The sequence below is a fragment of the Leucopleurus acutus genome (assembly GCF_964270905.1).
Source record: "Leucopleurus acutus genome assembly, chromosome: 2".
Classification (NCBI taxonomy): domain Eukaryota; kingdom Metazoa; phylum Chordata; class Mammalia; order Artiodactyla; family Delphinidae; genus Leucopleurus; species Leucopleurus acutus.
The window spans coordinates 48,026,591-48,049,643 of NC_139143.1; the positions used below are offsets into that span (position 1 = coordinate 48,026,591).

General features: G+C 35.4%; 1 protein-coding gene across 2 annotated transcripts in view; it reads right to left on the reverse strand.

The window, feature by feature from the left end:
• The window catches only part of INTS7 (integrator complex subunit 7), a 106,043-nt gene that overhangs the window by 55,355 nt on the left and 27,635 nt on the right, over window positions 1–23,053 (reverse strand). For both annotated transcript variants that reach the window (XR_014325971.1, XM_082832645.1), the window contains exons 8-12: window positions 10,610–10,727; window positions 8,328–8,462; window positions 4,879–4,976; window positions 1,965–2,204; window positions 260–397 (exon numbers count right to left, since the gene is read on the reverse strand). Coding sequence is in view for 1 of the 2 variants with exons in the window: in XM_082832645.1 (XP_082688771.1) it covers window positions 260–397; window positions 1,965–2,204; window positions 4,879–4,976; window positions 8,328–8,462; window positions 10,610–10,727 (729 nt within the window). In the remaining variant the exon portion in view is untranslated. The remainder of the gene's footprint in view (window positions 1–259; window positions 398–1,964; window positions 2,205–4,878; window positions 4,977–8,327; window positions 8,463–10,609; window positions 10,728–23,053) is intronic.

The following is a 23,053-nucleotide window of genomic DNA, read 5'->3' on the forward strand; positions in this document are numbered from 1 at the left end:
GAAAGTGCTGCTAACAACCTACAGCCAGAAAGAGCTCATATTTTTGGAATTCCCATGGAACTTCCCCATAATAACATATATACCATTCTCTGTGCATATGTTAAAAATTAGGTCCTTTCCTTCATCATCTTTTAATCGCATGACTAAAAAGTACTTCTACCTTCATCTTTAGTTTTGACTAGGAGTAACAATCACACAACCTAAGGTTCGTAATCTGCCATTTTCACCAACCCAGTTCACATAGAAGGATACTACGTACCATTCGGGATGCCTGTCTGGCAATTCGGTATACAGTCCATCCGTTGGAGACGCTTTCAAGCTGCTGCTTAATTACTGCCTTTACTTCAGGAGACAGTGCTTTCTGACTGGCTACAAAAATCACAGTGGCCAAGCTCACCTAACATCGAGCAAGACGTAAGAAAGTCAAGAAAATCATTAACTCTATGCAATGTCAAAGATAACTTTACCCAAAAGCGTTAAAAACTAATTAGAGCCTATCAAAAAAGAACAAAATTTGTCTTCCTTTGACATTTATAAAATTTCCACTTTATTCCTTTGCTCAGAGCATTGTGTATAACAGCAAATAATTAGAAACAATGCCCATAAATATGGATAAACTATGATATAATCACACAATGAAATACTATAGAGCAGTGAAGTGGATAAACTAGAAATACACTTATCAGTATAGACGATTCATGCAAAACAGGCAAAAATAGGCAAAATGCAAAAGATTACATGCAGTATGAGAACACAAAGTTAAAAATATGCCAAAAATATTGCATATCCCTTAGGATATATACTAAGGTAGTAAATATATAACAACATGGACGGGAATGACAAACACCAAATTCGGGAGAGTGGTTACCTATCCTGTTAGGAAGGAAGACGACACTATCAGAGAGATACACAGCAGGGTACAAGTCAAGTGTACTAGTAACACTTTTTTCTTAATCTAGGTGATGGATGCAAAAGCTTTCATCATATTATTCCTTATGTGTTTTTGAATATTATGTTTCATAATTTAAAGTTGCTTTAAAGTAGTACTAAGAAAAAAGCAATAAAAAGCATTAATTGAAAATGCTGCTTCAATGAAAAATAAACTTGGCTAACTGCTTCTCAGTATTCCAAAGCTGATACACACAAGGATCCATACATACTGTGATAACTGCCTGATTCCCACGACCACTGCCACTTAGTCATCTGGGTAACCTTTACTGATAGCAAATGATGAAATGGGGGCAATCTTTTACACAATGCCCCCTGCAGGATTAAACATAAAATGGGCTTGAGTAAGTAATTTCACTAAGTTTTTTTCCCAAGCCATAAAGCCAGATGACCACAAACAATACGGAGTGGCTACTTTAAAGCTTACATATAATTTATGCATATTTAGAACGTAGTCTACTCTCAGCCCTGGAGAACTTCCAACTAAACATTATTATACAGCTTCCAAACCTTCTGTTTTTTTTTCTAAGCATGTACCTTTCCCAGCCCCTGGACTGTACTGAAACCTAAACTGGATCCTAAACAGCTAAAGAGGTCCTGGATTGGCAAAGAGGAATTGGGTTAATTTATGGTCATTGATATCACTAGGTCTTTAACTTACATTTTTGGAAGTACAATACACGGTTTGGTTCATTATTTATTTGTCTTGTATAAAAAAGAAAAAAACCTTCATTTTCATTTTGTCCTTTGTAATAAAACAAAAATATCAGATTGAAGGCTTTGGTTACACTAAGCTGATTTGACAGGGCTTAGGAAGAAAGCAGTTTTACATGTGAACTAAATAGGGCTTTCTACACCAAAAGAGGAAATGGTAAAAAGCTCCAGGTCCCAGCCCTATTTTGACTTCAGCATGCTCTTGGTCTCAGCTAATTACTTTAACCTGTGGAATTCTGAAAGTAATTCCCACTAGACCAGATCCTATTCTTCCACAGCAGGTTCAAAAAGTGGCTCCTTACCAGAAGTTCTTGTTGCTTGTCCGTGGCTGATCGTCCGATCACCTTGTAGAGCTCCATGAGGTCACCGAGCATTCCATCACCCAACACAGGCAGCTGCATGGCAATGGCGGCCAGGCAGTGGCACATCAGGATCCGGGCAGCGTCCTGAGCACTGTGCAACTGAGTCAACAAGGTCTCAACTACAGACTGGCTGAGATGGGGCCTACCCTTGGCCAACTTCACCATACAATTCAGAGCGATCTGCATATTGAATAGAAGATGGATCAGTTACATTCTGAAGGTTCATATGAAGTGAAGCTTTAAAGAAAGTAACTCTCTACAAGTTACTAGGAAAAATCAAGGAAAAGGGTTTTTTGTAGGCATGACATTTTTCTTAATAAGAAACACATGACATTGAATCCCATATTAAGATCTGCAAGTGTGCCATGTTTAAAACTAAAATAATAAGACAGGATGGTACATTAAACACTCATTTTAATCTAAGACTATTCAGTCTAAGACTTGAGATGAACATCATAAGGAATAATGCTGAAAAGGCCAAATAAATGCCAAACTGAATGTCATATTACTGCACTTCCATTATTTTCAAGAACTGCTTCTAAAGTGTGGTTTGTAAACTTACCCATAATGGCATCTCCTAGGATGCTAATTAAAATATAGATTCTTGGGCCCTATCCAACACAAACTTAATGAATTAACCTTTTTTTTTCCTGGTGTTTGGGTTACTGAAAGTTTGCAGTTTAAAAAAGGTGCCCTAGGTGACTTCAGCACACTGAAGTGGGGAGGAGGCTTCTAATTTTCTCTTATTTCTCAACAGAAATCTAAATATCAGTTGGTCTCAGAGCTTCTATTCAGGCCAGTTAATCACATCCCTAATATCCCAGCCATCAAAACTAGAAACCCAGAAGTCCTCTAACTAACATAGCCAACAGGTTGCTAAACCTAGTCATTTCTACTTTTGTCAAGTCTCTAATACCCATCTATTTAGCTCCCTTTCATTCTCTCTACTACAACATAAATGTCTCCCTAATTCCAATCTCTTGAAAAGATGGGCCCATTAATCCATCCTTCACGCTACAACCATGTAGCTTTCAGTGTGTTAGGAAGAATAATCATGTCTTTAGGGTCTGACAGACCCAGAGTTTAAGGTCAGCTTGCCCTCGACTGACTAAGTGTGTGTGAACAAGTTATTTTATCTCTCTGAGGCTTAATTTCCTCATGACTATAAGAGGAATACAAATTTCACTAGTTAGGGTTATTGTAAACAGTGAAAGATGTATATACAAGCCTTCAACAAAGTTTGGTACATAATAGACATATTTAAATAACAATAATAGCTACAACAAAAGTTAGAGCATGGTCACTACTTCAAAATTTTAAGATCTCATTACCTACAGAATCAAGCCAAAGTTCCTCAGCCTGACATTTGATATCCCCCATGATCGAGCTACAAACTACCTTCTAATCTCCCTTTACCTCAACCAGCCACAGTGGGCTACTTATCATTCTTCCAACATAACAGGTACATTTCTGCTTTCCTGTCTTTCATAACAGTGGTCCTTCAGGTTCAAATGATCCTTCCTCAATACTGAAATTCTACCCTGTCTTTCAAGGCTTAATTCATATGATATCTACTTGTTCAAGTCTTCCCTAATATCCTTAGTTGAAAGGATTCACTCCCCACTCTGTCCTCTCAATTAGAATTGCACTTTTGTTTATATTACCAGAGACCTTGCGACATTCTGCTTGGTATTACAACCCCTTATATAAATATCAGTATCCTCTTATGGAGAGTTCCTCTAACAAAGGGACTTTTCTTGACCATCCATGTATGTCCCATTGTGCTGAGTCCAGTGTTTTATTGACACCTATGATTGGTGGGAAAGGTTTTGGTTTGCTTTCTCTCTTTCTTTTTAAACTTTTTAAATAAATGTATTGTGGTTCCAAAGGGATTCTGTGGACTTGCCAATCATATGTTGCCTACTTCCTTCACCACCCCTTGATTATCAGCTTTTATTTAATGGTACTAGTATCTTTACTGTACATCATTATGACTACATCATACCTTTTCTTAACATGCTAAAATAAGTCATGACTTCCCTCAAGCCATACCTTAGACAAGTTATAGTTCTTACATTCTCCATTGTCTACTTAATAGCCTTTTACTTCTATTAATTCCACTTTTCTTAATTATTTTGTACCATCAAAAATTATATCTTATGTTTCAATCCAAAAATAGTCTCATTTAAAAATTTTTTAACTATCTCTAAGATGATTCTATAATTAAGTGAAAGTGAAAAGCCCTTAAAACTAGGGCTTCTATACTCTAGAAATTAATACACGCTTACACATTTATGAGTTCGCAGTAATTTCATCAGTTCTTTGTGACCTTATCAGTGTTACCTTAGATTATAAACTTCCAAAACTGCAGGAGCTCTGTCTATTTAACTTTACATTATCTAGGACCATCATATGTATCTATTACAATTTAATAAACACTTTCAACTGACGGCAAAATAGGCCAAAGCTCAAATTTTTACCTCGCCTATATTTTGGAATAATAACAGTCAAAATGCTAGCTTTGAAAGTGAAGATCAAGGGCAAATATTTGTTTAAGCCAGGAGTTGACAAACTCTTGCACTTGGGCCAAATCCTGCCTGTTTTTGTAAATAAAATTTTACTGGAACACAGCCACACCATCACCCTTCCTTTTTTTTTTTTTTAAAAAAAAAAAAAAAAACCCATTGTCCATGGCTACTTTTTTTCTGCAATAGTAGAACTGAGCAGTTGTGACAAAGAGTGCACTGTCTGCAAAACTTAAAATATTTACTATCTGAACCTTTACAAAGAGATTGCCAATCCACACTTTAGGCAATGAAGACAGGCATTATATTAAAATAACTGATGTTTTCACCTTTAAAGTGGCTTGAGCACCTGGGCTATCATCTTCACTACAAAGTACCAGAAGGGATTCCAGGCCAAAGACAGCATCTTGTTCCAGTGCCAAAAGGTCTATAGGAAAAACACTAATTTTTTTTAGCAGTCAAGTAGAGAAGATTAAATGCACACACACACACACACTTAGAAGAAGAAAACATTAAGGAATCTAAAATATAGGAAATACTTCAATGCATAAAGCTAACCTTCCTGAAAAAGTACATGTAGCATTACTTCTAAAATGCAAAGGCTATCTTTAGACTTGTATATTTCCACTACCTTATTGAAGATTATAAAAATATATACATTGTATCAAGCCGAAAAGCTTCTGCACAGCCAAGAAAACCATTAACAAAATGAAAAGGCGAGCTGCTGAATGGGAGAAAATATTTGCAAATCATATATCTGACAAGCAGTTGTTAATATTTAAAATATATTAAGAACTCATACAACTCAACAGCACAATAACTCAATCTGATTAAAAAATGGGCAGAGAATCTGAATAGACTTCTTTCCAAAGACGACATACAGATAGGCAACAGGTACAGGAAAAGATGTTCAACATCACTAATTATTAGGGAAATGCAAATCAAAATCACAATGAGGGATCACCTCACACCTTTTAAAATGGTTATTATAAAAAAGATAGGAAATAATAAGTGTTGGCAAGGATGTAAAGAAAAGGAAACCCTTGTGCACTGTTGGTGGGAATATAAATTGGTGCAGCCGCAACAGAAAACAGTATGAAGGTTCCTCAAAAAATTAAAAATAGAACTATTATATGATCCAGCAATTCCACTTTTGAGTATGCATCTGAAGAAGACAAAAACATTAACTCAAAAAGATATGTGTACTCCCATGTTTATTGCAGCATTATTTACACTAGCCAAGATATAGAAACAACCTAAATGTCCACTGATGTATGAATAAAGAAAATGTAGTATGTATTATGTGTATGTATATATATATATACATACACACATACACACACACACACAATGGAATATTCTTTAGCCATTTTTTATAAAAGAAGGAAATCTGTCATTTGTGACCATGGATGGACCTTGAGGGCATTATGCTAAGTGAAATAAATTAGACACAGAAAACCAAATACTGTATGATCTCACTTAAATGTGGAATCTAGAACAAACAAACACCAAGCTCATAGATACAGAGAACAGACTGGTGGTTGCCAGAGGTGGGGGGTAGGAGGTTGGGGGTGGGCAAAATGGGTGAAGGGGGTGGAAAGGTACAAACTTCCAGTTATAAAATGAGTAAGTTATGGGAATGTAATGTAAACCATGGTGACTATAGTCAATAATACTCTACTGCATATCTGAAAGTTGTCAGGAGAGTAGATCCTAAAAGTTCTCATCACAAGAAAAAAAAACTTTACAATGACAATGTATGGTGACGAATGTTAACTAGATTTATTGTGGTGATCATTTCACAATATATACAAATATTGAATCATTAGGTTGTACACATGAAACTAATATTTTTTAAAAAATACACACACATACAATAAACCAAGATCTAAAGCCACAAAGGTACAAATAAAGCCTAACTGAAACAGTGTCACCAGCTTAGCTAAGGAAAAAACTAGCAAACCATGTAGCATGTGTCAATCTTCCAAACAAGACATAAATTATGCAGGTCCATTTTCACCTAGGATACAACTTTCTCATGCAAGTGGAACTACTTTTAGGAAATAATCAAGACCCCACTTAATCTTATAAATGTTTTAAGTCAGATCATAAAGAAATGAACCCTTTAGATGTCTCACGTAATAGCAGTACTATACCATGTTTTCACTACCTTTGGGCTACAATTTCTCTAAAGTTTCTAGAAAGTTCTGAATAAATTACTTAACCACATTTAGGTTAATGTATGTCAGCTTTGGGACTTCCCTGGTGACGCAATGGTTAAGAATTTGCCTGCCAATGCAGGGACACAGATTTGAGCCCTGGTCCGAGAAGATCCCACATGCCACGGAGCAACTAAGCCTGTGTGCCACAACTACTGAGCCTGTGCTCAGAGCCCACGAGCCACAACTACTGAGCTCACATGCCACAACTACTGAAGCCTGCACGCCTAGAGCCTGTGCTCCACAACAAGAGAAGCCAACGCAATGAAAAGCTCGAGCACCACAACGACGAGTAGCCCCCACTCGCTGCAACTACAGAAAGCCTGCACACAGCAATGAAGACCCAATGCAGCCAAAAATAAATGAATGAATGAATAAATAAATAAATGAATATGTCAGCTTTGAGGACATACAGCAATTTACTGTGTTAAATGGTAGAAAATACTTATTACTATGGAAAAATAAAACAAGATTAGTTATTCAAATAACTAATAGGGGCTTGGCAAACAATGTCTAGTGAAGGTCAGGTTGCTAGGAAAACAAAGGCACTAGTAACAAGCAATGCTGAAGCCTGGTGGGGGTAAGAGGGACTGCTCATTCTTAACAAAGATCAAAATAAGCACTGAAACAGATGAAACATCCAAAATGCACTTCCTGTTTTTGAACACCAGCATGAACTTCTTTAAGTGTTTGGGTCAAAAGACGTTAGGAAAACAATAAAATATATGCATTATTTTCTATGCACATCCTTCTTGATTGTGCAAATCATTTAATGCTATAGATACCTAGAGATAAACTCCATGAAAATTTAATTTGCATTGCTCTGTTAATTCATTTGCCCCCTAGGTGAAACTGTCTGTTATTTAAGCCACTCGATAACTTCATATGTTTTTTTTTCCCTAAATTTTCTAGGTTTTTTTTTTACAGGTGAACAAACTGATACCACTGGATAGTTATAAGCAAAGGTAAGCAATGGGAGGAAACGGGCAATGCTCCATAAAACCTTTCAATTCCGCAATCCCAATCCTAAAGTCCTCTTTTTTTTTTTTAATAAATTTATTTATTTTTGGCTGTGTTGGGTCTTCACTGCCGGTCGCGGGCTTTCTCTAATTGTGGCGAGCGGGGGCTACTCTTCGTTGCGGTGCGTGGGCTTCTCATTGCGGTGGCTTCTCTTGTTGCGGAGCACGGGCTCTAGGCACGTGGGCTCAGTAGTTGTGGCTTGCGGGCTCTAGAGCACAGGCTCAGTAGTTGTGGCGCACGGCTTAGTTGCTCCGCGGCACGTGGGATCTTCCCAAACCAGGGCTCGAACCCATGTCCCCTGCATTGGCAGGCGGATTCTCAACCTCTGCGCCACCAGGGAAGCCCCCTCATTTTTTTTTCCCTCAAGGATTAAGCAGTCTTGAGGAAATCTGCCTGAAGAACATTCAGGAGGAGGCAACCAATAGATAAAAGCACACAGGCTAAAAATAATAAGGGATTAAAAAACCAAATACACACAGGATTCTGGTGAAATTCCAATCTAAAAGTTTATACATAATATCAGTCTTGATCAAACTTACCTTTTTCTTGACAAGAGACAGTAATATTAGTTAGGACTCTCACTCCATGAGCTGCAATGCCCCTGTTATTATGGTAACAGCACTCTTGGGCTAATTTGACTAAATCAGAGGATCTAGGGGAAGAACCCACATTTCCTAAACAAGAAGAGAAAAGTAGTACAGATTTAATTCATTTATAGAGTTCAAAAGCAGTTCATTTTATAGGTTCATTTTTATCATTTTCAAGAGAAAATCTCTAACAATAAATTTCAACAAAATTTTCTGCCTCTACCCCATGATCAATATACATCACCACTTCTTTTTCTCCTGTCAAGGTACCTAGAATAAGTATATGCTAATAGTTTTGTAATGATTAAAATCTAAAATCAATATACTTTCCCACAAAAATATTCATAAAAACTGACTAAAGAATACAGCAAAAGCCAAAACAACTATAGATTGTATCTTGGGCATTCAAATAGTCTCTCATTAAAATGGAGTCATTACAAGTCTTCTTGTCAAATAAAACCTTACATTCAAGAGAGGAGAGAAACAAAAGTTTTAAGTTTGCTGTTACCACTTCAATTGCTGGCACAGTAATACTGCAAAAGGTTTATGTAAGAATTTATTATTTTAGAGCTAGAAAGGATCTGGGGATCATCTGATTCAACAACCTATTTTTACAGAAGAAACTGAAGCCTAAAGATTTTAAGCATCTTGCCATGGAGGTCATAAGACCTGTTAGTTATGCATTGGCCTTGTGCTTTACATGTTAAGTTCTATCCTATAGTTGCAGTAACTTTTAAAAGTCACACCTGAAATTCTGTAACATAAGGTTTATGTCGTGAATGCTGTTATTTATAGTAGAGAAGCTCTCAGTTATAAGTGAGTGAGCTTCAGGAAGAATCAGGAGATTAAAGCTCATTCAACTTCTCAGCGGGGTCTCTCATTCCTGTCTTCCTTTCCCCTGCTGATTTTTCCATGATTCCTATCAACTGCAATCTTTTACACTAAGGGTGATCATATTTTGTGATGTTTGAAAAGGACACTATTATAAATAACAACAGGCATAAACCAAGACTATCTCAGGCAGTGTGGGACATATGGTCACCTTATTGATTTCCAGCTTGACATAAAAGTACTAGTTTAGGTAAAACCTCAGTGCTTTTTAAATAGGCAAAACATTTGAAAGATGAACCTATGAGTTCTCTTTACAAAACCATGGAAATTGTAATTTCCTCCATTCTTTTTCTTGCCCATGTGATACGGACAATGCAGACTCATCTATAAATTTACAAACATGTTTCGGAACTTACTTTTTTCCTTTTTTTTCTCATCAAGATATTAAAGAAAACTTGGGGAAAAACCCAGAAAAACCCAAAGAAAAAAACAAAAATCATCCCAAACCCACAAACCAGCATGACCTTATTATTAACTTTCGGGAATACTTTAAAACATCTTTTTCCCCCATGCACACCAATACAATTTAAAAATTCATATATAATCAGAATAAGTAGATACTTCCAATTTCTACCTTTAAAATATAATATTTGTGAGCATTTTTCTATGTCAATTGTTTTTGGAATAAAATTATTATTTTCAATTTTTTTACTTAGAAACAATTTACTAAGATAAATTCACAGGGTTCAAAAGGTTCAACCAATAGCAGAAAAAGGTAGAAAGTTAGTAAGAGAAAAGTCTTCCTCATCCACTTAATGTTATATTTCTTGTGCATCATTCCAAGACTATAAAACAACAAAAAACTTTAGCCTTAAGTCTGTTATGTAAGCAAGCTCCTCACAGGGCATTAATAAACGCATTTTGGAGTTAAATCATATTAAACAGGCAACTAGGAAAGCATTACTGAACTGGGGTAAAGTTTTATTTTAATCATTTTCCAGAAGGATAACATATGCCTAAAAGGAAGCACATGACATTTGCTTTTAAAATTCACCACCACTTGGCCTTTGAAATACACTTAAATCCAAAGGGCATTTTAAGTCAGAGACATACAAAAGCAAACCAGCCATTTTAAGCACCCTAAAAAATATTGTTTCATCCACATATAATGCAAAAAAGGGCAAATTGAGAAAAACTATAGCCTTGAATTAAGATCAAAGATGCAAGATTTTATTATCTTAGGAATTAGTTAAGAAATCATTTTCAAAGAAATTCCTAACATATAACCATATGAAATTGAAACCTTTCCTGATTTAAAACTTTACAGAGGAAACGACTTGAAATATCAACATGAATAAAGGATTAGCATGTTATCCATATATTATCTCCTTTCTTCTCTTTACCTGAAGCTATGCTGAAGTAATGTTTGACGGCGATGGTCCCTGACAGCGTGGAAAGAACAGACAACATTCCAAGTTTCAAGCTGTCATAAGGAGTCTGGAGGGCACATTCACAGAGTGCCTGAAATGCAGAAGAGAAAGGAATACAGAAGTTAAAACATCAGTATACCTTAAAACTGTCTACTCGTTTTAAATTTTCTAGCTTTTTAGAAAAATTATATCTTTTTTTCCATGATAAAAAACTTCAAACTGCCACAGCCAAGAGGAACCTTAGGAGACACATTAGCTAAATATAATGTTGTATCCTACATGGGATCTGGAACAAAAAAAAGACACTGGGTAAAAACTAAAGAAATCAGAACGGAGTATGAGCTTTGGTTAATAATAATAATGTACCAATATAGGTTCACTGAGTGTAACAAATATACCATACTCATGTAAAATATCAATAATTGGGGAAACTGGATGTGGGTATGTGGGAGTCCTCTGTACTACAGTCTCCATTTTTCTGTAGATCTATACCTGTTCTAAAAAATAAAGTTTATTAAAAACAAAATCATCATGAATGACTTTATTAAGATCACTATGAATTATGCCCTATTTAGTCCTCACAAGCAGAACCTCCAATATATTTTGCTTACCTGACAGATATTAGTTCATATGTATATATGTGTGTGTGTGTGTGTGTGTGTGTGTGTGTATATATATATATATATATATATATGTATATTTTTTTAAATAGTAGAGAGTGTAGCATTCTATCTAGCTAATAAGTGAGTGAGCTATCTATCTATCCTCCTCCATTTCAGGTCATTTACTCTACTCTTGACTTAAGGTGATCTAAAGTATTACCAAAATCAAGATGCTAGTTTTTTTTGCACTGTAGTTAACCTTGAATATGTGTTCCTAGTACAGTGAGTCTTGGCTCATCCTGTAAAGTTACTCTTAGGACTCTATAACATTACTGCATGTAATGTAAATGGTCAAATAACTGTCCTGTTAAATTAAACCAACTCCCATTCTCTCACAAAGACAAAGTTTCAGAAAATGAGCAAAATTGAAAGACTAGGGGAACAATTAAAAATAAAATTTCAGGGACTTCCCTGGCGGTCCAGTGGTTAAGACTTTGCGCTTCCACTGCAGGGGGCGTGGGACTGATCCCTGGTTGGGGAACTAAGATCCGCAGGCCGCATGGCATGGCCAAAAAATAAGAAATTTTAAAAAAAAGAAAGAAAACATTCTTCAATAAAATAAAATTTCGGAAAGGGTTAAACAATAAATTTAATATGACCCCAATAAAAATATCAACAGAATCTTGGGGGGAGGGGAGAACTTAGATAGCCTGTTTACAAATCAGAAAATACGCAGAAAATTCTGACAAAGTATAAGGACAAACAAAACAAGCCTTACCAAATATTAAAATGTAATCTATAGTAATAAAATAAGTTTTTCCTACTTGTGGACAGAAATCAAAAGAGAACTGGTCCCAGAAATAGATTCAAATACACACAGAATTTAATATATGATAATGGCATTTCAAATCAGAGACTATTCAATACACAGTTCAAGGGCAACTGGCCAGTCATCTGAATAAAATAAAACTTGATTCTTGTTTCCTTTTTATGGCAAATAAAAAACAAAACTGTAAAAAGCACTAAGATTTAACATGGGAAAAGAAAAAGTGAAAAGATAAGTGCCAAAATTGGGGAAAATAATTTATATCATGTAAGATCAACAAAGGCCCAAAAATCTTAATATATAAAAAGTTCTTAGTAATAAATAGGCAAGCAGCCCAAAAGAAAAATCAGTAGTTCACAGAATTTATATAAATGTTTTTAAAATATAAGATGTTTTAAACCTCACTGATAATTTGAAAAATTTAAATTAAAATGAGTTGCTTTCACCAATCTGATTGGCCAAGATTAAAGTTTAATAATACATAACACTGAAAACAGCGTGGGGGAAATAGGCACTCACACACTGCTGATAGAAAGCTAAAAGGGTGTAAATCTCATTGATGGGTAATTGGCAAGATAAAAAATTTTATATATATATATCACTGAGCCCCCAAATTCCTCTTTTAGAAATTTATGTTCACAAAGGCAACTTTTTTTAACAAACTCGTCAATGGAGCAATGTAAATGGCAACAACAAAAATACTGGAAACAACTCTAACGTCCATCAGTGGGGGACTGGGAATAAAGAGACAGTACCACACAGCTGGTAAAAGAATGAAGTAGATTTATGTGCTAATATGAGATGTTCCCCACGATGCATTCTTTTTTTTTTTAATTTATTGTATTTTTGGCTGCGTTGGGTCTTCATTGCTGTGTGGAGGCTCTTCCCTCATTGCAGTGAGTGGGGGCCACTCTTCATTGCGGTGCGCAGGCTTCTCATTGTGGCAGCTTCTCTTGTTGTGGAGCATGGGCTCTAGGCGCATAAGCCTCAGCAGCTGTGGCACTCGGGTTCAGTAGTTGTGGCTTGCGGGCTCTAGAGCACAGGCTCAGCAGTTGTGGCACACGGGCCTAGTTGCTCCGTGGCATGTGGGATCCTCTGGGACCAGGGCTCAAACCCGTGTCCCCTGCAATGGCAGGTGGGTTCTTAACCACTGCGCCACCAGGGAAGCCCCCCCCAGATGCATTCTTAAGTGACAAAAAGTTCTTAACATGCATAGAGTATATTTGCATTTGTACAGAAAAAAGATGGGACATACACATGCTTGCGTGTGGATGAAAAAATTCAGGAAGGATACCTAAGAAACTAGTAATAGTGATCACCTCTACAGAGGAGACCGGAGGGAAGAGATGGAAGACACTTATATTTTGCTCACTGCACACCTATGAACTCTGTTTAATTTTTATCACGTGCATGTATACTTTTTCAATTGAAAGAAAAACTTAGTTAATAACAAAAATAGCAGCAGCAGCAAACATTACTGTGGAAGGCATGGAAATGGACTTGAAACACAAAGTAGTTTTTGGTAATGGAAGGGAAGACAGTCTATGTGATACAACAAGAACTGGGGCAATAAAGCCAGAATATGAAGTGTTTATTTGCGGTAAGAGGAGATATATCCAAAAGGGATGAAGGCTAAGAGAGAGAAATATTGATTAGGGAAGATTAGGCCAGATTATAGAGGGCCTTGAATGTTAGGCAGAGTAATGTATACAGGATCAGAAAGGAAAAAGGAAGCCACTGGAGAGGAATAACGTCATCTAAAGTGTTGGGAAGATTATTCTGGCAATGGTAAACAGAACAAGTTAAAGAAAGTTGAGAGGTAAGGAGCCATCCTGTAGCTTATGGCAGTAATCCAAGCAGGTGGTGCTTGGTGATGGCCTGAACTAGAACTCGGTGGCAGGAATGGAGAGTATAAATACGAGAGACATTTTGAAGGAGACTGTATATGAGGGAATGAACAAGAAGGAGTCAATTATTATTATAAAATTTCAAAACTGATGACCAGAGAATGTTGGTTCCATTTACAAAGACTGAGAATTTATGTGGATAAACTAATTTTTGAGTAACAACAGAAAACAGGAAGAGATATGAAGTCCAAGAGGAAATATCCGCCAGGCATTTGGAATCTGAGATGTCGCAGATTTTTAACTGGAACACTCTCATTAGAATTCTGGCTTTGCCGCTCACCATCGCTGTGATCTGCACCAATTACTGAAATCTCTGAGTCTCAACTTCTTTGTCTGTAAAATGGGGGTAAAGATTTATACAGAATTTATACATCTCTGGAAAAACATAAAAAATTAGACACTGGTTACCACTGGGCAAAGGAGCTGAGTGGATGGCAGAAAAGTGGGAAATATTTTACTATATAGCCTTTTGTAGCATTTGAATTTTGACACATGAATATATTGGCAAAGAAAGGAAGTGAAGTTTAAAATAAAAGGTGGGGGGTGACATCTATTGTCTGTAAGATTAAACAGTTACTGAGAGTCAAAGCACTTCACAACCTCTGCAAGTTACTATGCTGGAGAGCAACTGAGCTCAGGTAAGAGGACTAGATTGTTAGAGGATGCATGTGCTTATACTAAAGGAAGCCCTCAGATTGGCAGAGAAGAAATGGAAGAAAGAGCTTAGACTGAATTCAACTCAAAGATTCAACTCTGAGGAAAAGGGGGAATGAAGAATCCAGAGAAGGTGCAGTTCAGAGAGTGGGAAGAGTAAGTGAGGACAGATAAGGACCGAAGAAGGGGAAGGCTGACAGTGTCCAATGTATCAAAAGGAAAGATGATAAAGGCAGAAAAAGGTTCTGGATTTAGCATTAAGAAGAACACTGGTGATCTTTTAAGTAACTAAGCAAAGTAATAAGGAAACAGACCTATAAACAAGTGTGTTAAAGAAAGAGTAGGGAATGAAGATGTAAAAGCAGATATAGATGCTATTTTTGAAGTTCAAAAGAAAGCTCTTTTACAAAAGAAAAAAAAAGTCATTGCCATTAGGTAATATTACAGGTTTAATTAATTTATTTAAATACATAGGCTACTTCCATTTATCCACTTTTTACTGCCTAAATTGTTCTGCCTTGTACTGTTAGTTTGTACTTGGGAATAAAATTATTAACCAAATAGCCCCATAGGTTATGTCCTGTATTTACACATATTTAAAATTATGTCTTATAAAGTGCTCTATGTATAACAGATATTTAACCTTTTGGGATAATCAAAAAGGTTGAGACATGTTACATAAGGTGATATTAATAATTTTAAAGAAGAAAAGATTTACCATTTAAAAAATTGAACAAAGTGTTAGAAAATCTATAAAATTATCTACAGTGTTATCTTCTCATTTCTGTCACTTTGCACAGTATTGGATACCTAAAATGCTCTCTGTAATTACATATTGGTTTAAAGGCCCATTAATTTAATGTAGTAAGCTTAACGGAGCACATCAAAGTTCCCCAGAAATAGCACATCAGTCATATTTCAATGATGAAATATGGTTCAAGTTTCTGTTTCAAGGATGTTACCTATTACAAAATTGTTCTTACCAGGACCATTTTTCAAAAAGGAAATATCTAACTCTTGAAATGGAGCCCCCTTTCTCACACACCACCACTGTTACTGTCACTGACTATTTGGTCTGAATTTCTCTCTCCAGGCTGGTTTAACTCACTGTTCAACTGAGGCTCTGTCCTGAATTACTGTTTTCTGGGTCAGCTCCTAAATGGGGGCTTCTCCTCTACTCTAGAATGGGACTGGCCACCAGGGATGTGTTCCAGAAAAGCATGGCAAAAAGTTGATAATCTTCAAAATAAAGAAAAATGTCATGTTAAAAGTACTCTGTGAAGGGGATTAAGAGGTACAAACTTTCAGTCATATAAGTCACGGCATATGATGTGCAGCATAAGAAACATGGTGAATAATACTGTAGTAACTCTGTATGAGGACAAATGGTTACTAGATTTATTGTGGTGATCATTTCATAATGTATTTAAATATTGAATCACTAAGTTATACACCTGAAACTAATATAATATTGTATGTCAACCATACTTCCATGAAAAATAAATAAACAAAAGTACTCTGCCAGAGACATAATACCTCTAAATTTTCTATGTCTCCATTGTACTAACTACAAAAAGAAAAAGATTATTAAAAGAGCTAATTCTCATGTTTAACTTGTCATTTCTCCTAGGATCAGGTAAGATATAATCAGAAATCTTCGGAGAGATCAAGTCAAAAATAAAATTACGCCTTTGAGAATACCCAGAACAAATAATCTTTTGCTGTGTAACAGACAGGTTGAATAAATCAACCTCTTCAGATAAGACAATAACACCAGACTAGTGTAAACTATTAATACTGATCAACACAAATGGATATTATAGCAAGACATATAAAAAAAATCCAAAGAGAAATACAAACACATGAAAAAATATTTTTGTTCCTATGAAATTATTTGTTTTTGACTACCTTAACAATAATACGCTATACTTGGGCCTTGATTTAGGCCCTTCCTTCCTTCAGGTTTTTGAGACATTCGGAAGGAAAGTATTTCCTTTAAACCTGGAATATCTGATTACAGGTGGAAATTATAATACCTACCAACACACCCGTAAAAATAGCAATAGAATGCACACAATTTGCAACTGAAATACCAAAACTCAAAAATCAATCAGCAGTGCTAAGACTGGCTGAGAGGAAGAAAGGAAAGAATGAAGAAAAGAAAAGAAGGAGGGAGGAAAACCTTGAATAAAAATAATTACTCTTGGTGACAGAGTAAAATTTAAATTTTAAATCAACAAGCTATTACCTTGTAAAGGTTAAATCATTAGAACTGTTTTCTTCTGCTCTATTTCAATATTTTCAAAAATACACCCAGGCTTTGAAAAAATGATTATTTGACCACATCCATTTAATTAAAATCAATATACTCAGATTTCAGACACAGTGGGAAAAAATTCTTTGTGGGAGAGACAAATATTTAATAACATGTATTTTCGATTAAAAAGAAAAAAGCCACAAGAAAGATAAAGATAAATCAGAACAAAAAACTTCAGGGAAGATGTGGTATATTGAAGAAATACTCGTAAGCTGTGAAATCAACAAAACAGTTAACACTTAAGTAACCATTAATGTGGTTGTGAAGTTCAATGCAAATATTATAAAAAAAATTTCACACGATAACTGCGTAGTATAAAAAAAGTAACTGGTAATTAAATTTCAAATTATTTTAACAACATACAGGGGGAGGAGGGAATGAAGGGGTGTAGAAAAGAGGAGAATTTAAGCCTGCTAAAATTTGCAATATTTCAACCACCATACTTTTCATTCTTAATAGAGATACACAAGTTCTTATATTAATATATAAAATATAGAGGTAGGTAAAGTAAGAATAATGCTTAATTACCATGCTAAAATCTTTTTAGTTCACTAGAGAATAAAGGAACAGTGAAAACTTGATCAAAATAACAAAGTAATGAAAAAAAGGAAACAAAAAAGGACACACTGTAAACAGTCTAAAATAAGACTGTTTATAAAAGTACAAAAACTCAGTTACATCGATAAATGTAAATAAGTTACACTACTAAAAAAGACTCAGATTAAGTCTAAAGCGGTAAATCTAATTATATGCTATTTATAAGAATCAAACCTAAATGACAGAGAAAGGTTGAGGATAACAAAATTGGCAAAGACCTGATAGATATGTGGAAAGAAAAATAAACAAGAGGCAATATTAATATTACATAAAGAACTTGAGGCCAAAACAGCTTTAAATAGGAGAGAGGATTCTTTTACACTAATAAAAGTTTTATCTGTGGAACAAGATAGCATTAAGATTTTTAAATTAAAACGGTTACATATAAATTGGCATGAGAAGCTAATGAATATCAAAACTTCACAGATCAAAAAGAGAAACTAATTTAAGATATAGTATACTTGAGTAGTATCAATAAGATTTCATACAGTTTAATACTGAAATATATATTAACACACATATATATATTATATATTTATCTGTATTACTTAATATATATATTACATTATATAGAAAATATACCATCTTTTCAAATTCTACGAACTGTTTACAAAAAATGATCCTACACTGCGCCACAAAGAAACCTTAAAATTAGGAATTAATAACAAAAGGTTAACAACAACAAAAATTCCATCTACAAATATAAAAACCTTATCACGTCAAAAACAGAAACTTCCAGTTATAAGAAAAATAAGTACTAGGGATGTAATGCACAACATGATGACTGTAGTTAACACTGCTGTATGATATATAGGAAAATTGTTACAGTAAATCTTAAGAGTTCTCATCGTAAGCAAAAAAAATTTTTTTCTTGTTCTTCTTTTTATCTATATGAGATGATGGATGCTAACTAAACTTAGTGTTAATCATTTCATAATATTTGTAAGTCAAACCATTATGCTTAAACTTATGTATGTGATGTATGTCAGTTACACCTTAATAAATGGGATAAAAGAAGAATAAGAAAAAAGGGGATAAAATATTATTTAAACTAATTCCATGGTCAAAGAGGAAATCAAAACTGCTCTCATGGAAACTAAAAGAACAAAATCATTTACAATACAGTCACCCCTCAGTATCCGCAGGGGTTCCAGGACCCCCCACTCCCGGCTGCAGATACCAAAATCTACAGATGCTCAAATACTACTGGTGTAGTATTTGCATATAAATTGCATATGCACATCCTCCCACATACTTTAAATCATCTCTAGATTACTTATAATACCTAACACAATGTAAATGCTATGTAAATAGTTGCTGGCAGGTGGCAAATTCAAGTTTTGCTTTTTGGGACTTCCTGGGATTTTTTTTGGAATACTTCTTTGAGTCATTGGTGGTTGGCTGAATCAGCAGATGTGATACAAAGGGATGATTCTGCAACCAAAAACCATGAAACACCTAGGAATATCTCACAGAATATGAGCAAAATTTGTATGCTGAAAACTAAAAACCACTGATGAGAAATTGAGGAAGATCTAAATAAATGGAGAGATATGCCATGTTCATAGATTAGAAAACTCAATACTATTAAGATGTCAATTCTTTCCAAATTGATCTATAGATGCAAATACCAATCAAAATCCTAGCAGACTTTTTTGTAGAAATTGACAAATTGGTTTGAAATTTTGTATGGAAAGGCAAAGGACCTAGAACATCCAAAATAAATACAAAGGTAGAGGACTCACACCACCTGATGCCAAGACTTACAGAATTCCAAGCTACAGAAATCAAAATTGTGTGCTATTGGCTTAAGAACAGATACATGGACCAAAGGAACAGAACAGAATCCAGAAATAGACCTATATAGATAAGGTCAACTCATTTTCAACAAAGATGCTAAGGTAATTCACAGAGAAAGGGTAGTCTTTTTAACAAATGGTGCTGGAACACCTGGCTATCCAAACACACCTCCATTCTTACCTTGCACCATATACAACAGTCAACTCAAAATGGATTACATAGAGCTAAATATAAAAGTTAAAACTATAAAACTTCTAGAAGAAAATATATGAGAAAATCTTTGAGACTTTGGGTTAGATAAAGACTTTCTAGATAGGGGCTTCCCTGGTGGCACAGTGGTTGAGAGTCCACCTGCTGATGCAGGGACACGGGTTCGTGCCCCGGTCCGGGAAGATCCCACATGCTGCAGAGCGGCTGGGCCCGTGGGCCATGGCCACTGAGCCTGTGTGTCCGGAGCCTGTGCTCCGCAACGGGAGAGGCCACAACAGTGAGAGGCCCGTGTACCGCAAAAAAACAAAACAAAACAAAACAAAAACACAAAAACTTCCTAGATAAAAAACAAAAATATAACCCCAAAAGGAAAAAAAAAATTGATAAACTATATTTCATCGAAACAAAAAAACTTCTGTTCTTCAAAAGATACTGTATTCAAGGCACATACTGGCAGAAAATATCTGCAAAATACACACCTGATAAAAGTATTTGTATCTGGAATATATAAGGAGCTCAGTAACAAGAAGAAAAGCTAAAAAAAAAAAAGCAGCATAAAAGATTAGAGCAGGCATTTCACTAAAGAAGAGATCTGGATGACAAGCCTATACGATGCTGGTGGATACCACTACACAACTACTCAAAAGACTAAAATTACAAAGCCATACAATAAAAAGTGCTAGCAAGGATAAAGAACTACAACTCATACATTGCCGCTGAGTACGTAAAATGGTACAGCCATTATAGAAAACAGTTTGGCAGTTTCTTACAAAGTTAAACATACATTTACCACACAACCCAACAATTCTACTCCTAGGTTTTTACCCAAGAAATGTCCTACAAAGATGAAGCTGTCAACGGATAAATAAACTATGGTCCATATACTGGGACACTACTCAGCAGTAAAATGGAACAAACTACTGCTTCATGTAACAACATGGATGAATTATGCTAAGCATTATGTTAAGCAAAAGAAGCCATACCCAAAAGGCTACATATTGTATGCTTCCATTTATATTTTGGAAAGGCAAAATTATAGGGATAGAAATCAGTTCAGTACTAGTCAGGGGTTAGGGGAAAGACTGACTAGAGGGGCCTGAAGGAACTCTGGAGTGATTTGAAAATGTTCTATATCACAATTGTGGTGGTAGTTACACAACTGTATACATCTATTAAAATTTGAACTGCATATCTAGAACTGTGTACCTAGAAAAGTTTCTGTAAATAAATTATACCACAAAATCTGACTTAAAAAGTGCATTTCAGGGACTTCCCTGGTGGCGCAGTGGTTAAGAATCCTCCTGCCAATGCAGGAGACATGGGTTCAAGCCCTGGCTGGGAAGATCCCATATGCCGCGGAGCAACTAAGCCCGTGTGCCACAACTACTGAGCCTGCGCTCTAGAGCCCGCGAGCCACAACTACTGAGCCCATGTGCTGCAACTACTGAAGCCCACGCACCTAGAGCCCGTGCTCCGCAACAAGAGAAGCCACCGCAATGAGAAGCCCCCGCACTGCAACGAAGAGTAGCCCCCGCTCGCCGAAACTAGAGAAAGTCCACGCACAGCAACGGAGACCCAATGCAGCCAAAAATTAAATAAATTTATTTTTTAAAAAAAGTGCATTTCAAATTAATGGCAATGGGAACACTGAAAGTTGTAATTTATGGAATGTGGCTCACGTGCACTAAGAGGAAAATTAATAGCCTTAAGTACTTTCATTATTAAACAAAAGAATAAAAATAAATGTACCAACCACTTGAAAGGCACAAGAAAGCCATGCTTCTGGCAAGAAAAGGGGAACATAAACACAATAGTAAGAATAAAATAAAGATAAAATTTTAAACACGGAGATACTAAAAATTATAAAGGTTCTTTATACTGATACTCATGAATCTGCAAAATAAATTAAATGGAAAACAAATTCTCAAAACTGATTCAAGAGGTAGAAAACTTTGATAGGGCAATAACCATGTAAGTAATTAGAAATATTCTCAAAACTCTATCCCTGGAAGAAGTTCCAGGTTCAGATGGACTTATGGCACTTTTAAAGCTATACCCTCAGAAGACAGAAAATTCTTATGTCATAGCTCTTAACCATTTCAGAGCATGGCAAGGGCAACTGTTTACACTGCATTTACATTTTATTTATAACTACTTACATAATATTTACATTGTATTAGGTATTGTAAGTAATCTAAAGATGATTTAAAGTATATAGGAGGATATACATAGGTTATATGCAAAAACTACTATTTTATACAAGGAACTTGAGCATCTGAGGATTTTGGTATTCAGCAGGGGGTACTGGAACCAAGCCCCCAAAGATGTCAAGGGACACCTGTATATCAACTAAAGGAAAAAAACATGCAACCACATGAATGAGTCTCATCAGTATAATGTTGAGCAAAAGAAGTAAAAACAAACAAAACTAAACAATATTTTTAGGGAGGCATATATATAGATGGTAAAACTATAAAGAGCAAAGAAATGATTATCACAAAGGTCAAAACAGTGGTTTCCATTGGGTGGGTATTAAGGCTCTGATCAGGGAGAACGATGTGAGAGAAGGAAGCAGGGTTCTGTGATTTTGCAGTGTTCTCTTTCTAGCTGGATGGTGGTTACCTGGGTTTTGATTTACAATTATTATTTAAACTATTAAATATACATTGTACATACTTTTTTGTATGTGTGATTTATCTCAAAATAAGGAAAGAAATGAGATAGAATAATACAGTGCTCTCACTTGGTTTGGTTCCCTAAAATGACTGAGCACATTCTCTTCTTGGATAATATGTTTAGTAGAAAAAAACACAAGAGGACAGAGCTCGCTTAATTCTTAATTAAGTCCTCTTAAGAAGCTCTCTTAAGCATATTAAGTCTCTCTGAACCCTAATTTGCTCATCTATTAAGTGCAAATACTAATTACTGTCCTTATGTCTTGGGGTATTTGGGACTATCAATCATAATATACCAAAACATGTTTAGAAAATTGCAAACAAACAAAAAAACACAGCAGCTCAGTTTTCATAATCTGAAATTCAAAGGTTTTTGTTACACTGTAGCTATGATCATACCAAGAGATAATAAAATCCATGAAAGTAAGATTTATTTCTGACAATTTTCCATTTCACTTTAAGCAGCATTTTTTTAAAAGTGGTGCATCTGTCATCAGTAATGGGCAAACAAATAGGGTTCCACTTTGAGAAAAAATAAATATAAAACATTAATTTAACCTAGGAAATGCTATAAAAAATGACACATTAAAAGTCTAGAGATTGAAATCTGTTCTTGTATTTACAAAAGAAAACTTAAGAATGTCTTTTCCTCTGTGTGAAAAGGAGAAATACAGTTCACTAAGTTCCCCATCCAGTACCTTTCTCTAATAAATACAGTCAGCACCAAAACTGTTCTCCCTAAATTGAGTAAAGGAGACAAGAATAAAATAAACAATTTAACTGGGCTTCTCAATTAGCCTTGGTGCTGCTATGGGACAATTAAAAAGAA